The sequence below is a fragment of the Vombatus ursinus genome, unplaced genomic scaffold (genome assembly GCF_900497805.2).
Source record: "Vombatus ursinus unplaced genomic scaffold, bare-nosed wombat genome assembly UNPS02014841.1, whole genome shotgun sequence".
NCBI lineage: Eukaryota > Metazoa > Chordata > Mammalia > Diprotodontia > Vombatidae > Vombatus > Vombatus ursinus.
In genome coordinates, this window is record NW_020954619.1 from 16,429,648 (window position 1) to 16,444,817 (window position 15,170).

Sequence of the window (15,170 nt, forward strand, 5' to 3'; positions counted from 1 at the left end):
ATTTGTATGCTCTCCTCTTCATCCCTACCACCATAACTCAAGTCCAGGACTCATCACCACCCCTCCCTACACCAGCATTTAGAATAACTTCTTACCTGGTCCCTATTTTTTAAAATATATTCATTCATGTTTGCCTGAATGATCTTGTTAACACTGTTGTTCAGTTGTTCCCATTCATGTCTGACTCTTTGGGACCCCATTTGGGGTTTTCTTGCCAAAGATACTGGAATGGTTTGCCATTTCCTTCTCCAGTTAATTTTATAGGTGAGGAAACTTAGGCAAATAGATTAAGTGACTTATCCCAGATTACACAGTTAGTGTCTGAAACCAGATTTGAACTCAGGACATGCTGATTCCAGGCTCTGCACTCTATCCACTGCGCCACCAACCTGCCTAATCTTGTGAAACTATTGGTCTATGTCTCCTCTCCGATTTGGTTCTAATTTGCCTTCCTGGCCTGCTGTCACATCATTCCCCTTGTCCACTCTATTTTCTAGCCAAAATGGACTAATAACTATTTCCTAATTTCATCCTGCCTTTTCTGAGCAATGTATGTTCAATGTAAGTTATCCAGTATGCCTGGAATATATTTCCTCTTTACTTCTACTGGATGAGCACCTTTATGTTACAGTGGATAGAGCTCAGAAGCCAAAGTCAGGAAAAATATTTGAGTTCAAATCTTAGCTCAAATACTTACTAACTTTGTGACCCTGGGCAAGCCACCTTGCTCCCCCTCTACCTCTGTTTACTCATGTGTAAAATGGGCATAATAATAACATGCATCTCATAGGGTTGTTAGGAAGAAAAAAAATGAGATAACATGTAAAATGCTATACAAATGTTCTTTATAATAATAATTAGTAGTAGTAGTAGTATATGTAATAACAATTCTTATTATTACTGAAATTCTTTTTTCTTTGAGATCCAACTCAGGTACCACCTTCTCCTTGAAGAGTTCTTAAATTGTTCCTCACTTATTCCCATTCTATTCTTTCTTGTACTTTACCTGTTTGTATAACAGGTAAATGTTATACAAATATATTCCTTAGATTGGGGCCAGGCCCTGTGTCCTTCATGTTGGTATCACTAGCATGGTGTTTTGCGTGTAGGAAATAGAAACTTAGTAAATGCTGGCTGAATTGAATTAGTCTAGATTAATTAAATATCACATCTCCTGGTAAGCGACCAACTTGCTAGTCTGTGAGAGGTAACAAAATGCCCTTTCCCCCCCAAGTACCCAGCTTGCCAGGTTGGTATATTGTCTGAATTTCACCAAATGATCCATACCTTTAAGCTAACGTATCTTTGAAAGCCTTTTGTGCTATCCCTGGTGTGTTGTCAGGAAGAAGGAGCAATTCAGACTCCATCTGACATGAACACCTCAGTAGAAATTAACTTATCGCAGAAGTACCAAGATAGAAAGACAGGTAAGGAAGATCCAGGATACTATGCACAGAATGCCGGCTTAAGTGGAACACTGTTCCTAAGTGGCTCTGAGAAGCTTAAGGGAGAATAGAGAGGTGGGGAGCAGATAGCTGGGGGGTGTACAGCTAGAAAGATAAATTGAAAGAAGGTCCCAGAGAGTAAACTTTTCTTCTTTCACAGCCTATACATGTCCCAAGATGTTTTAAGGGTACAACCATTGCAATGTTCATATTCATAATATGAATATTATATTATATTATATTATGATATAATATATTATAACCTAATTAATTCATGAGGGACCATAACATAATATATGATATAATAATCTATATATAATTTATCTAGGATATATAAGTGTTTGTTAACAATTAACAAGTGGCTTTTGATGTGGTGTATGATGGTGAGAAACAATGGCTTCTCCTCTGTTCAGCTTTTCTAGGGTTTTCCATCATGTTTGGCAAGAAAAAGAAAAGGCTTGAAATCTCCGGACCGTCTAATTTTGAGCACAGGGTTCATACTGGGTTTGATCCCCAAGAACAGAAGTTCACAGGACTCCCACAGCAGTGGCACAGCTTGCTGGCAGACACAGCCAATCGACCAAAGCCTGTAGTGGACCCTTCATCCATCACACCCATTCAACTTGCTCCCATGAAGGTACTGTGATAATGATGATTTCTGGTTGACTTATGATTTCATTTGTTTGCTTGTATTTCATTTTAGCAACTATATTTAGGGACAATTGGGAGGCAGCTCAGCACAGTGGAACGAGTTCTCAGCTTGGAATTAGAAAGACTGAGGTTGAAATCCTGTCTGATACTTCTTACCTGTGTAACCCTGGCCAAATCACTTTAAACTGTGTACTTCAAGCATCCCCCTTTTACCTAGGCATATATGGTTTACTCCTCGTGTTGGTAGATGACATTTCCATACCAGAAATTCCCTACATTCCTGAAATCAGAGATCCTTGGCACATTTAGGGGCAAAGTATAAACATGGTAAGTGATGCCCTTTTGAATGGCTCCATTATATATGATATTGGGTAACTTCAGTAATTTAATAACAATCTTTCCATAACTCAAAAAGGTGATTCAGTTTATAAAACAAAATACGAATAAATCCTTCCCCTGTAGTTGCAAGCCATTTGATATTCTCTTCAGCAGTATAAGATGTGGTTACAAATAGATGTGACCTTTCTTCAAGTGGTTGTTTTAAAAACTGACTTCATTATGTGTAGCTTCTCAAACTTATGGTGGTTATTAGCTCGTTGTTGAATGAATATTAATGATATATGTGTATATATTTACATATACATGCACAGCTGTGTATGTATGTATATATACATATATGTATACATACATAAGCTATCAAACTTTAAAACTGCATTTTAAGACTTTTGGGACACTATAAAGACACATTTCTGTTCTTCCTAAGTAGCAAGCATGTCTGGGAGACATTTGTTATGCTATAGTTCAGAATTAATTAACAAATGATTATGTTTAGCATTCAAATGGATGTGATCACATTGATACAGATGTTCTCAAGGATGCAGATTGCAAACCATTTAAGACTGACTTTCTCAGGCAATTCTTGTATTTTCTCCCATAGGTTCACCTTGGTGAAGTGAAGGGTCTTCATTTTTTTTTTGACATTTTAAGACCCCCAGTGTGACACCAGGATCGCACAACAGTTTTCCTTTGCTCCCGCCTTATGATCAGCTCTTGTCCTTTTTTAAGTACGATGTCAATTCTTGGATGCCACCTTTTTCCTCCAGTTCTCTTTCATTGTTCTCTAATTGCTGTGTTAGGCAGGCTGCTTCCACCCACTGTGCCCCTTTCTTTTGCCCACTGATTGATCCTCATCTTTATTTGTTTGTGGACTATAGTGTTTCGTGAATCAGAAATATACAACACCACCAAAAGACTATTTGGTATTAAAAAGATATGTTTTTGTTTTGAATTGATATTCAGGGAGAATAAATATTACATATAAAATCCATAAAATGTATGCAAAAATATAGTGTATATATATATATAAAGCTATTGTACATGTGTAGATATTTACATATAATTTTACCTATATAACTATAAGGAATGAAAGCATTAATTAAAATTGATCATTTTTGAAACCTTGAATATTTTTTCCTCTTTTGTTGTGGGCACAGAAATGTGTTTGGGTTTTAGTAAGGCAAATTTGGGCAGGGTTGAACCGCTCCCACAAAGGAGAGGGGATGTATTGTAAAGGTCTTGAGCCAGTAGGAAGAAGATCGAAAGGTAGCAGGTCATTGACACTTCTGTTTGTAACTTGGAAAAAAAATTAAAAAGAAAAAAAGTGTAAGTGATCCAGGAGACCCTCAAGTCCAATGGCCTTCTGTAGTAGTGGTCTGCCCCTGATTTTAAAGTTCATCATTATGTGGTCCAGTAAGACACTGCTAACTTGTATAAATCAGAGGTAGCCAAAACATTAGATTCTCACAATGTTTATGACAATAATGGACAGGAAAGAAAAATAAAATTTGCTGTGTCATGTCGTGGAAGACTTATTATGATATTTTTAAATGACCCATAAAACTTGGGAATTACTAACTTGTAGAGAAGATATTCATTGTTCCGGAAAATGTTGACTTCATTAAAAGAGTGTGCTAAAAAGGGTGGCAGCAGATAGATTTATGGAAAAGATTGAAATGCCATTAATAGGACTTGTAGTTTTAGAAGCCCAATGAAATAAGTTTCCATGACTCAAAATCAATGAGTGTGCTAACTCTTGAACCTTTGCAGTAATGCATAACCTTGGCCTTACTTTATGTGACTGAACAAGTGTTTTCTAGTCTGTGCAAAGCCAAGATGAATCTATTCTCACACTTGTACAAAGCGAAGTTGAACCTAGGTTTATCTATGGCTCATCTTCTCTCTTCTCTCTTGTGTATTTCATGCTCCAAAGATAAAGTCTAGTGAGGATGTTTACTGAATTAAATTGAATCTGTTGGGAGTGAGGAGTTAGGATTTGAGAGTCTCTGAAATAATCTGGAATGATTCTGTATCATCTTTTCATTGATCCTATTTATAGTTAATGGATTTTGTCTTGTAATTGCCCATGTCATGGTTCTTTGTTTCTGAACTTAGTTCAGAAATTCAGCTGCCCTGTAATGAGTTAAGTTTAGAAATCCAGCTCTCCTGCTAATCACTGTTTCATTCTTGCATCAAAGAAATCTGTTCTCCTAAGGAGACCAGGAGTCTGGTCTATTATCTTCACACCACCAAGCCCTTCAAGACCAGTTCACTATCCAAAGAAATCTAGTCCACTATCTCTAACCTCATAGGTAGACTCAAACAATGGGTATTTCTTAGTCACAGGAGGGAAGGAGAAGGTTGTTACTAACCTCTCATTCCCACTTTCTAAACAGTCATATTGTCCCCCATGCCTGAACTCTGTAACCAATAATATTGATTTCTCCATTCATGATATTGAACTCTTGTAACCAATCATAACTTGTTCACCACCTACAAAGTCCTGTTTTTTTTGTTCTGTACTTCCCCAAATTATAAAAGAGTGCTGTCCCCCTCGTTTGGGGTCTTAACTTTGCTGAGGAAGCTGAGATTCTCTTTATTGGTAAATTGATGCTTTACTAATAAATTGATTGTACTTGAAACTTTGTGCTTCACTTTATCTTAATTTTAATTGTTATATCCCTGTGAAACTCTTAGTGATTCTTCATAGCAAAAGAAAGACTCACTGAGAGACTAGTTGTTGTTTAGTCATGTCTGACTTTTTGTTACTCTGTGGGCCATTCTGTCCATGAAGTTTTCTTGTCAAAGATACTGGAGTGACCTGCCATTTCCTTCTCCAGTTGATTAAGGCAAAAAGCGCTTAAGTGACTTGCCAAGGGCCATATAGATAGTAAGTGTCTGAGGCCATATTTGAACTCAGGTCTTCCTGACTCCAGGCCCAGTGCTCCATCCACTGAGCCATCTAGCTGTCTCATAAAGACTCCCAAATCCTAACTCCTTGCCCCCAACCAATTCAGTTCAGTTTGGTAAACATTTATCTTATAAATGTCTTTTATGTTCTAGGAACCAAAGATGTAAAGATAGGCAAAAAGGAAAGCATCCTTTCCCTCAAAGAGCTTTCGTTCACTAAAGAGATACAACATGTACATAAGTTCATATAATTTAAGGGGAAGAAAATACTAACACGGCAGAGTTGGCAGGGGAGAGCAGGGGAAAGGACTACAGGGAATTGATCAGAAAGACTTTTTGTAGTAATTGCCACCTAAGCTGTTCCTTGAAGGAGACAAGGGCTTTTAAGAGTTGATGCTAAGAGTGCAAGTCAAACATGCCATCTATGTGGATTCAGGAGGCAGATGACAAAATGTGTTTAGGGAATGGGTTAGCAGGACAATTAGCTTAGGACTGAGAATGTGTGGAATTATATAACATACAAGTGGGAAAGTTCAGTGGGAGCCATATTATAGAGGATTCCATGTTCCAGGTGGAGGATTTTGTATTTTTTCTTAGAAACAATAGAGAACCACTTAATATTTTTAGATAGGGGATTGCCATGATCATATCTGTATTTTAGTAATAACACAGGACCTTGTACTTTAGAAATACTTATTAATTTCCTAAAGTTGGACCATAAAAAAAGAGAACAGAATGGGTAGGTTGCCTGCAGAAATGACCATATTTACAAAGAAATGTTTATGGAGTGTCAAAAAAAGTTGTGGTTTGGGGTTTTTTGTTTTTGTTTTGTTCTTATCACTGAAAAAGAAAAAAAAAAGTCAAAATAGGATTAGGGCGAGTTTGTCTACTATTGGAAACCATGCCACAAAGCTATTTGATACCTAAGAAAGAACCAGAGTTTCAGTTGCATATTCTGTCTAACCCCATTGCCCTTGCTCAATTCTATTACCATCTTTGAGTTTGATATAGGTTGAAAATAGACAACCTCTGGCTCCTAGGGGGACTCCCAATTTTATAATGATATTGAATTATACAAGATAAAAAGGCCTGGCTAGATTGTGATCTGCACCGTTAAAAGGAGTGTCTATATTGATGAGCTCATAGATGATTAAGTTTTAAACTATTGTAGCCCATTATTGGGAAATCCCTGAGAGAAAAACAGAATCATAAGTCAAAATTAAATAATTAGAAATTAAAGGGATAAGGTCATATGGTTCAATTTTTACATTTTTTGTTGAATCTTAACATTGAATGTCAGTACAAACAACTAAACTTACTTAGTAGCTATTTACATTTAAATTAAATTCCACGAATGAAGTACAAAAACACTATTTCATTTACTCACTCTAAGCATTATTTGTTCCTTCATTTTCTTTTACTTTCCTACTATTCAGTACTTTCCCAAGCTTTTACCTTTGCTGTGGCATCACTCTTCCCATTCTCAGCCCCCTTAGTGATCCAATATGATTCTATACAATTGGTTATTCTTAATTTCTTGGACTCTTGTCCTATCACTGATTATAACTTGTTGAATTCAAAGCCCAGATTTCCTACCATCTTCCTCCTTTGCTCCTTCACATATGCTGCTGAATAGATCTAGAGAAAGTCATGAAACTATGCTGACTGGGTCCATTATAAATGTGTGTTGTTGAATATCCACTGGGCTCTCACTGCAGCAAAGCAATCTTTTTACTGTTCTTTAATTGATTCTTACCAAAGTAGCTGTTCCATACCCACTTTTCAGTCATTACCACCTCATTACTACCTTCACAGCTGAGGACCTCGCCTCATACTTCACAAAAGCCATTTGCCTCATCTCCACTTCTCTTTATCTGATATCCTACTGACATCACACTTCATTAGTTCTTCTTTCATTCCAGTTTTGATGAAGAGTTTGACCTCTCCTTACCAAAGCTCACCCTGTTATGTACACCCTAAATCCCATCTCTTCCTTTATTCCACACCTGATTGGCTCTGCTGTCCTACCAATTTCCTCTTTAATCTTCAATCTCTTAACTGTGCACTGGCTTCTTTCCTGCTTCTTACAAATGCAAGCCTTCCCTATCCTTTAAAAAACAAAACCCTCAGTAGATCTTAGCATCCTTGTTCTATATCATCCCATATCTCTCTTCCTTTTCTCAGCTAAACTCTGAAAAATCATCTATTATCAACATCTCCACTTCCTCTCCTCTCACTCTTTTAAAACACCTCTTCAACCTAGCTTCTTATCTCATCATTCAAGTGAAACTGCTTTCTCCAAAGCTGTGAGGGAGTGTTTAATTCCCAGATCTAGATGTGGGACCACTTAAGCCTCTTAATCTTTTCATTCTTCTTCCTAATTTAGAATGTAGTCTTTTAGGGGCTCCTAGGTGGCGCAGTGGATAGAGTACCGGCCCTGAAGTCAGGACTAAGTTCAAACCTGGCCTCAGACCAAACACTTTACACTTACTAACCGTGTGACCCTGGGCAAGTCCCTTAACCCCAATTGCCAAACAAACAAACAAACAAACAAAAACAAAAACAAAAAAAAAAACCCGAATGTAGTCCTTTATCTCAGTCCCACAGATACTGACAGCCCCAATTCTTTTTCTCTCCCTGAGATCCATATTGCTGGGCCCAGGTGTGGCTATTATCAAATAAACAGAAGAGATACTGTAGACATAGAGGTGGAAAGAAGTGTGCCCACAGAGTTCCATTTTCTCATCAATTTGAGGTGTGAAAGATGTGACCAGATTGGTCACAGTGAAGTCAGTCAAAAGATTTTCAACTTTAAAAAGAGTTAAGAAAACCTACACCTCACTCTCCCTGCCCACGTACCTGTATGAATACCACAGCTTCCTGTAGCTGACTTGACCATGTATCAATATGAGGAATGGATGAGATCCTGCTGACCGTGAAGATGTTGGAAGTAAAAGGTAGGAAGAGGGAAGGCTCCCTGTTAACTCTGCCAGATGGTGAAAGAGGCTTGTAAGAAAGTGGTAATGTTTAGATCTCCCTGCACACAAATAGGAAAATTCCTCTCTTTTCTCCCCTGCTGATTCATCTTGATAAGTGTATAAATACCCTGACACTTGGGCTAAGCTATGCTGGTGAGTAGCAGTGGCCCTATATGACTTCAGTCTGCTGTGTCCACAGCTGTCCCTGTGGTCTGTAATCTCCAAAACAGATTACAGTTAAAGTCTATCACTATGGTCCTTGCCAGCCAGTTCCTGGGTTCCATCGATGTCCTAACAAAAAAGACTAGGGAAAAAAATGAAATCAGATATATACCTTCTAATTATTCTAAGAATTCCATAGATATTAGAATTTGTGTGGCTATAGTTTGTACTAAGAATATACCGTATCTGTGAGGGATATGGCAGTTTAAGCTGCACTTCCCTGATTTTTGGGCTAGTTATGTTGCTGGTCTATGGATGTTTGTTGGCCCTCTTTCCCTAAACATATACCAGGGAGTGGAAAAATGTTTCTTGATTGAATGAATTTTCCCTTTCTTTCCGAAGCCCACTTCCCTCCCTGAATTATTGCTCTGTGTAGCTCTCATGAAATAGGAATTTGATTTCCCACAGGCCTCAAACCTTTATCTCTGGCTTCTACTAGTATTTATGTTTGAGTGTTGTAGTATTCTGGTTAGTCAAATATTTTGGTTTGAGCCGAGCAATTGAATGCTCTGACCAAGATTTCAAGGGCTTTGGGGAAGGAATGAACAGGATAGTGATGTTCTCCTTATGCTTTGATCCCCAAGGAACCTATTGGCAACTAGAAACAATTTACTCATATATTTCTTTCACTCTTTCATCCCCTTTCTACTCTTTAGCTGATTAAAATGAGGGGAAAGTTGTTTAAGTAAATGCTGCAATATCTTCCTATATTCCTGTGTCAGACTACTGGTGAAATTGTTTAAAAATCTACTCCATCAGACTAATTGCCTAGAGGAAAGCAAGTGTTTTTTCTTTCTCATTCTCTCTTTCTTCTTTCTTTCATTCCTTCCTTCCTTCGTTCCAGAACTTCCCTTGTGTTTGTTTAGATAAAGAAGCTCAAATAAAAATCCTTGAACCAAACACAACCATTCTGGAAAACAATTTGGAATAATGTGAGAAAATAATTAAGTTATTCATGCCTTTTGATCCTACTCCTGGGCACATACCCTTTGATCCTGCTTCTGGGAATATAGATACAAGAAGAGCCAAAGCATAAATGTTCTCATGTGCACCAAAATTCTCAGAACAGCACTTTTTGTGATAACAAAGATCTTGAAGCAAAGTGGGTGCTCTTCCTCTGGGGAATAGCTGAACAAACCATGGGGTATCAATGTGATGCAATTCTGTTGTGCAATAAGAGAAGACTCACCTGAGGAATTCATAGAAGTGTGGGAAGATCTGTGCAAACTGAGACAGAGTGAAGTAAGCAGAATCAGAAAGACAATGGACACGCTCATTTCAATCATGTAAATTGAAAGAAAATTAAAAGAAAGCAAAATCCTTTATCCCAAGACAGGGTTCAGCTTAAGGGGGTAGAGAGTGGGGAATATATTCAGAAATGATTTTGAGGTAAAAACAAAAGACATCTTTAACATTTTTGGTTTTTAATATTAAAAAAGAAGAAAAATCCAAGGAGACTAGACAAAAAGAGTTTAATAAGGTAGAGTCCAGAATGGATTATAATAAGGAGCTCTATTATTCTACCATCCTAAAAAACAAAACAAAACAAAACCAAAAAAACCTGGATTGTGGAGAGCAAAGCGCATTAGGTTACTTCTGTATCTTTAGGTAATAGAAAAATAATGTAGTTGCTTCATTTTCTCAACTCTGTCAGAACACAGACTGTCAGAAAGCAAAGAGAACTCAGGAGCAGAAAGTGCTTCTAAGAAATTAAGTGCTTCTGAGGGAGAGAAGTTCATTAAAAAATCAGTGAAATCGGAATGATTGCAGGAACAAGCTCCTCTCTGTGGATGGACCGAAGATGATGGCTCCACTCTCAGCTAGTTTCACTGTTAAGATAAATGATGTAACCTTTTTGACTAGGAATTCTCAAGCTGAGTTTTACAGTCAAAAAGAGAACTAGTGTTGTTCTTTCCAAATATATCTCTGCAGCATCTTAATGCATTAGTTTTCTTACCGTTTGAAAGATTTCTGCTACAGTGCTTGGATAAGGGTCCATGTAGACCCAGAACCTGTGAGTCTTAACACAGTGCCCCTATCTCTGGAATTGCATAAACTGGACTCAATTCAAGGTGTTGTTTTCCCAAATCGCTTTCTTTCCCTTATACTGTCCCCACCCACTTTCTTCTGGGAAATCTCAGAATGTACTTTCCATGTAGATTTATGTCTAGGTTCTCAGAGGCAAATAACAGGTTTTCAGTTTCCATACAAGTATTTAAGGTAAGAGTGTATATATTGGGTACAGGACAGACTTTATTCCACCTCACAGAAAATTTAAAGTGCATCAAGGACCCATGGTAGCTCATAAATAATTGATACCGTTCTCTTCTCTTTCTGACAAGTCCACCTTTCCCTATGCTCCTAAAGTATTCAGTACCAGTAGGACCACCCTGTAGTTTGGACTCCCTTCAGAAGGAAAATTAACTTGGGGTTGCTAGTAGGGCAACCCTGAGAGATGATACAAGCATTCAGCCTTAAGGTATTACCCTGAGGGCTTGACTTTCCTGGAAATGAAACACACTTTCCAATGAATGTGCAATGTCCAAATAATCCAAGGCATGGGGGCATCTTTGTTTTGTGGAGTTGAAACCAAGAAAAGCAACAAATGCAGAATGAAGTGAGCCCCAAATTTCCAGTTTCTGCACTCTATGAAGGAAGGCATTGGGAGGAGTGTGGTATTTCACCCACCAGCCCTCAGGGGAATAAGCATTTATATAGTGCTTACTATGTGTAAAGCACTATGCTAAGCACTTTTTACAAATATTATCTCATTTGCCACAGTAGTAGTAGAGGTCAAAGTTCAAGTCTTTTGTTTCTCTATATTGTGACTTAGCCCCACTCCTTGCTGCTTTTTCAGCCTTCAAGAGGCTGGTTGTGCTCAGGAACATCCCTTGCTCTCTCTAGAAGGATAGATGGGTTTCAGAGCTCTTAACATAGGATTTCTATCAAGGCAACCTCAAGGCTGACACTGCACAGAAATGCCTGAAAGCTGGATGCCAGGGTTCACTCTGACCAGTAAATTTCCTGTCTTCCATTTAAGAAACTGAGGTTCAGGAATTCTTACTCTTCAGGTCACGGGTCACATCCTTTGCTGCAGCTGCAAATTCTATGGGGAGGTTATTCCACTTTCTAAGTATGGGGCCAGAAACTTTGTTTCCAGTGACCCCGTCCTTGGGCCCAGGATTAAATGTGCTTCATCTCTATTACTGCAATAGCCTACTGGTGTGTCTCCGTCTCAAGTCTCTTCCCACTCCAAACCATTCTCCATTCAGTCACTTACGTGATTTCCCTAAAATGAAACTCTGATCATGTCACTCTCAGGCTCAGTTAACTCCAGTTACTTCTTTTTGCCTCCAGGAGCAAATACAAAATGTTCTGTTAATCATTCAAAGCCCTCCATAACCTGGCAAGCCTCTGCTACCTTTCCATTCTTGTTATACCTTTCTTCAGTCAAGTCTGAATATAAATAACCAAAAAGTAACACAAATTATGCAACTTCCGTAAACTCTGAAAATACTAAAGAACTCACATCACACAGGTCATCAGAACCACAGTTAACTCTCAAGAAATGAAATTAGATAGATAGACAGACAGACAGACAGATAGATAGAACAAAGAACTAACAGTGGTCATAAGCAAAAAGCTTTCTTTATGCCATTGGAGGAAGGAAACTAAGCACATGTGTCAGGTTCTCCTCTAGTAGAAGACTTTCCTGTGGGCAAAACTCAATATGTAGATTCGTGGCCACACAGTGAGGGGTAACAGCAACAATGAGACAAGTTTGATTCATAGCAGAGCTTCTATGACTATAACATGGGTCCAGCAGGTACTTGTCTGAGCTCAGGGACAGCGAGTGCTGGTACAAAACAGTTCTGGGATTTTGCTGAGGCTGAGTTCATCCAGAGGGTGATCACAAAGGATTGCTGTTATGCCAAGCTCAGGGCACAGCCTGCTTGCTGGGCCTTACTCTGAAAAACAAGGTCCCTCCTAATAGTAAAAAGAGAGAAATAAAAAGAGAGTCATGGTCTTGGCGTGGGGATCCGGACACTCTCTGACTTGTGCTCTTTGATCCAGTGACACTGACCTCCTTGATGCCCCACCACCAAGACACTCCATCTTTTGGCTCTGGCATTTTCTCTGACTGTCCCCAACTCCTGAAAGATTCTCTCTTCTTCTTTTCTCTGACCACTGGGGTGCTTTAAGTTCCAACTAAAATCTCATCTCCTACAGGAAGCCTTCCCTAACCCCTCTTAATTCCAGTGCCTTCCCTTTGTTCATTATTTCCTAATATTCCTGCATATAACTTGCCTTCTATATATCTGTTTGCATGTTGCCTCCCCCACTAGATCGTAAGCTCTTTGATGACAGGGATTATGTTTGCTTCTTTATGTATCCCCAGTATTCAGCACAGTTTCTGGCACACAGTAGGTGTTTAAATAAATGTTTATTGAATTAATAAAAAATAGCATCAAAAACAACAATAATAATAACATTTATATAGTGTTTTAAAGTCTACAAAGTGCTTTACGAACATCCTACAGAAGAATCAAAAGGCCTAAATGGAAGCTTCCTCTCTTATATGTGAATCAAGTTAAAAAGGCAACTCTCTTGATCAACCTGCTACAGTTATAAAAAGCAAAATGCAAATTTGATCTTGGAAAGGTGAAAACCAGTCTGACATTATGAAGACACAGTGTTACCATTGCTGTTCTAAGTTTATTAAATTGCCATTTCACTTGGCTTAAAAAGAAGGCCGTAGGTTTTTATTCACAAATCTTTTTCTCTTTTTTTTCTCTGCTGCCCTCTGACATTTGAGATGTAATCATTCTTTTAAAAATGTTTTATTATAAACTTAGTAACCAGTCACAGAAATAATCAAACACACGAAATAAGAAGTCACATATTATGTACAACACTTAGCAATTCACAAATTAGAACCAAATTAAGCAACAAGCAAACAGAAAAAAAAAAGATGCTTTGGCACTGTTCTTTTTTAGGTATGTCCCTTCCTTCTCTCCTCTCTCCCTCTGTTCCTTTTTCTTTCTTTTCTTGCCTTTCTCTGGTATACACACTCAAGATTCTGGTTTGGCCAATCTCATTTTGTATCACTTGATATAGGTCTTTACATATTTCCTCATAAAGTTCACATTCATTATTTTACAACACCAGGATTTTAATCATTTTTCATATGAATTTAATAATCTATATTTACCCCTTACTACATTAATAGAATTTGCTTATCTCTTCTCCATTTATTGGGCCTCCAATTTTTTTGCTATTATAAATAGAACAGTTATGGATACTTTTGTACAGAAGGTTTTTTTTTTCCTTTTTTATGATATATTTGTGATAAAACCCAGGGAATGGACTCACAGGGTCTACAGGTATGATCAGCTTTGTGATTCTTATTTATAATTGTTATTGTTTTTAGCATGTTTGCAACTTCCTTCTGTAGTCCCACCAACAATGCTGAGTATTTGCCTATTGGCCTGCTATTTCTTTTACTTCCATTTAAAAAAAAAAAATGTTACTGTTTAAACACACATACCCACAAATATAGACATATGGGTATATTTAGACTGATAGTTTAGTTGAAGTTTATTGTTGTATATGTTATAGGACATGGGTTCAAATTGTTTTTCTCTTTCTTTTTTTAGTCATATAATGATCCAGTTTTCCCGGTAGTAGTTTTTGTGAAATAGTGATTCCATTTTCTAGTTTTTTTTAAATGTATGGATTAGTCAAACCTTTATATTTTTTTAAAAAATAAATTGGGTTATTTGCATTTCTCATTCTTTTGGTTTTTTGCTGTTTTTGACATTTTAGTGTTAAAGGGTGAAACCTCAAATTTGTATATCTATTGTTAATAGGGAATTCAGCTAACTTTTCATTTTAAAATAATCGATGTTTCCTTTTTCATAAATTATCTGTGTATTTTATATATTACTCCACTGAGGAATGTATATTACTAGTTTTCTAGGCATGCATCAATTCATTATAAAGATTGAATGTCAAGCTCTATTTACTGAAATTTTGTCAATCTATTTCTTTTTTAATTTTAGAGGTGATTTGTTGTTGTGCAAAATCTTTCATCTTTTAATAATGAAATCCAACAGTTTTTTTTCTGTGAATATGTAAAGGATCTGTGATTAAGTCCACACAGGAAATTCTTTTTTGTTTTTTAATAGTACTTTATTCTTTCCAGTTACATGTAAAGACAATTTTCAAAATTCATATTTGGAAAGATTTTGAGCTCCAAATTTTTTCACTCTATTCATCCCCTTTTCCCTCCCCTAGACAGAAATCAATCAGAATAGGCAATACATGTACAATAATGTAAAACATATTTCCACATTAGTCATGTTATGAAAGAAGAAACAGAACAAATGGGAAAAAATGAAAACAAAAAACAAACAAAAAAACCCCCCAAAATAGTATACATCGATCTACATTCAGACTCCGTCAGTTCTTTCTCTGGATGTGGATACTATATTCCATCCTGAGTCTTTTGAAATTGTCTTAGATCATTGTGTTGCTAAGAAGAGCTAAATCAATCATAGTTGATCATCACACAGTGTTATTGTTACTGTGCACAAGGTTCTAGTTCTGCTTGCTTCACTCAGCATCT

At 37.3% G+C, this 15,170-nt stretch overlaps 1 protein-coding gene across 1 annotated transcript in view; it reads left to right on the top strand.

Annotated features, from left to right (window-relative positions):
• The first annotated feature begins 1,878 nt into the window (after window positions 1-1,878).
• LOC114026713 (serine/threonine-protein kinase PAK 5) overlaps window positions 1,879-15,170 on the top strand; it is a 124,626-nt gene continuing 111,334 nt past the window's right edge. The window contains exon 1 of the mRNA XM_027840436.1: window positions 1,879-2,082. Within this exon, the coding sequence (XP_027696237.1) occupies window positions 1,879-2,082 (204 nt within the window). The remainder of the gene's footprint in view (window positions 2,083-15,170) is intronic.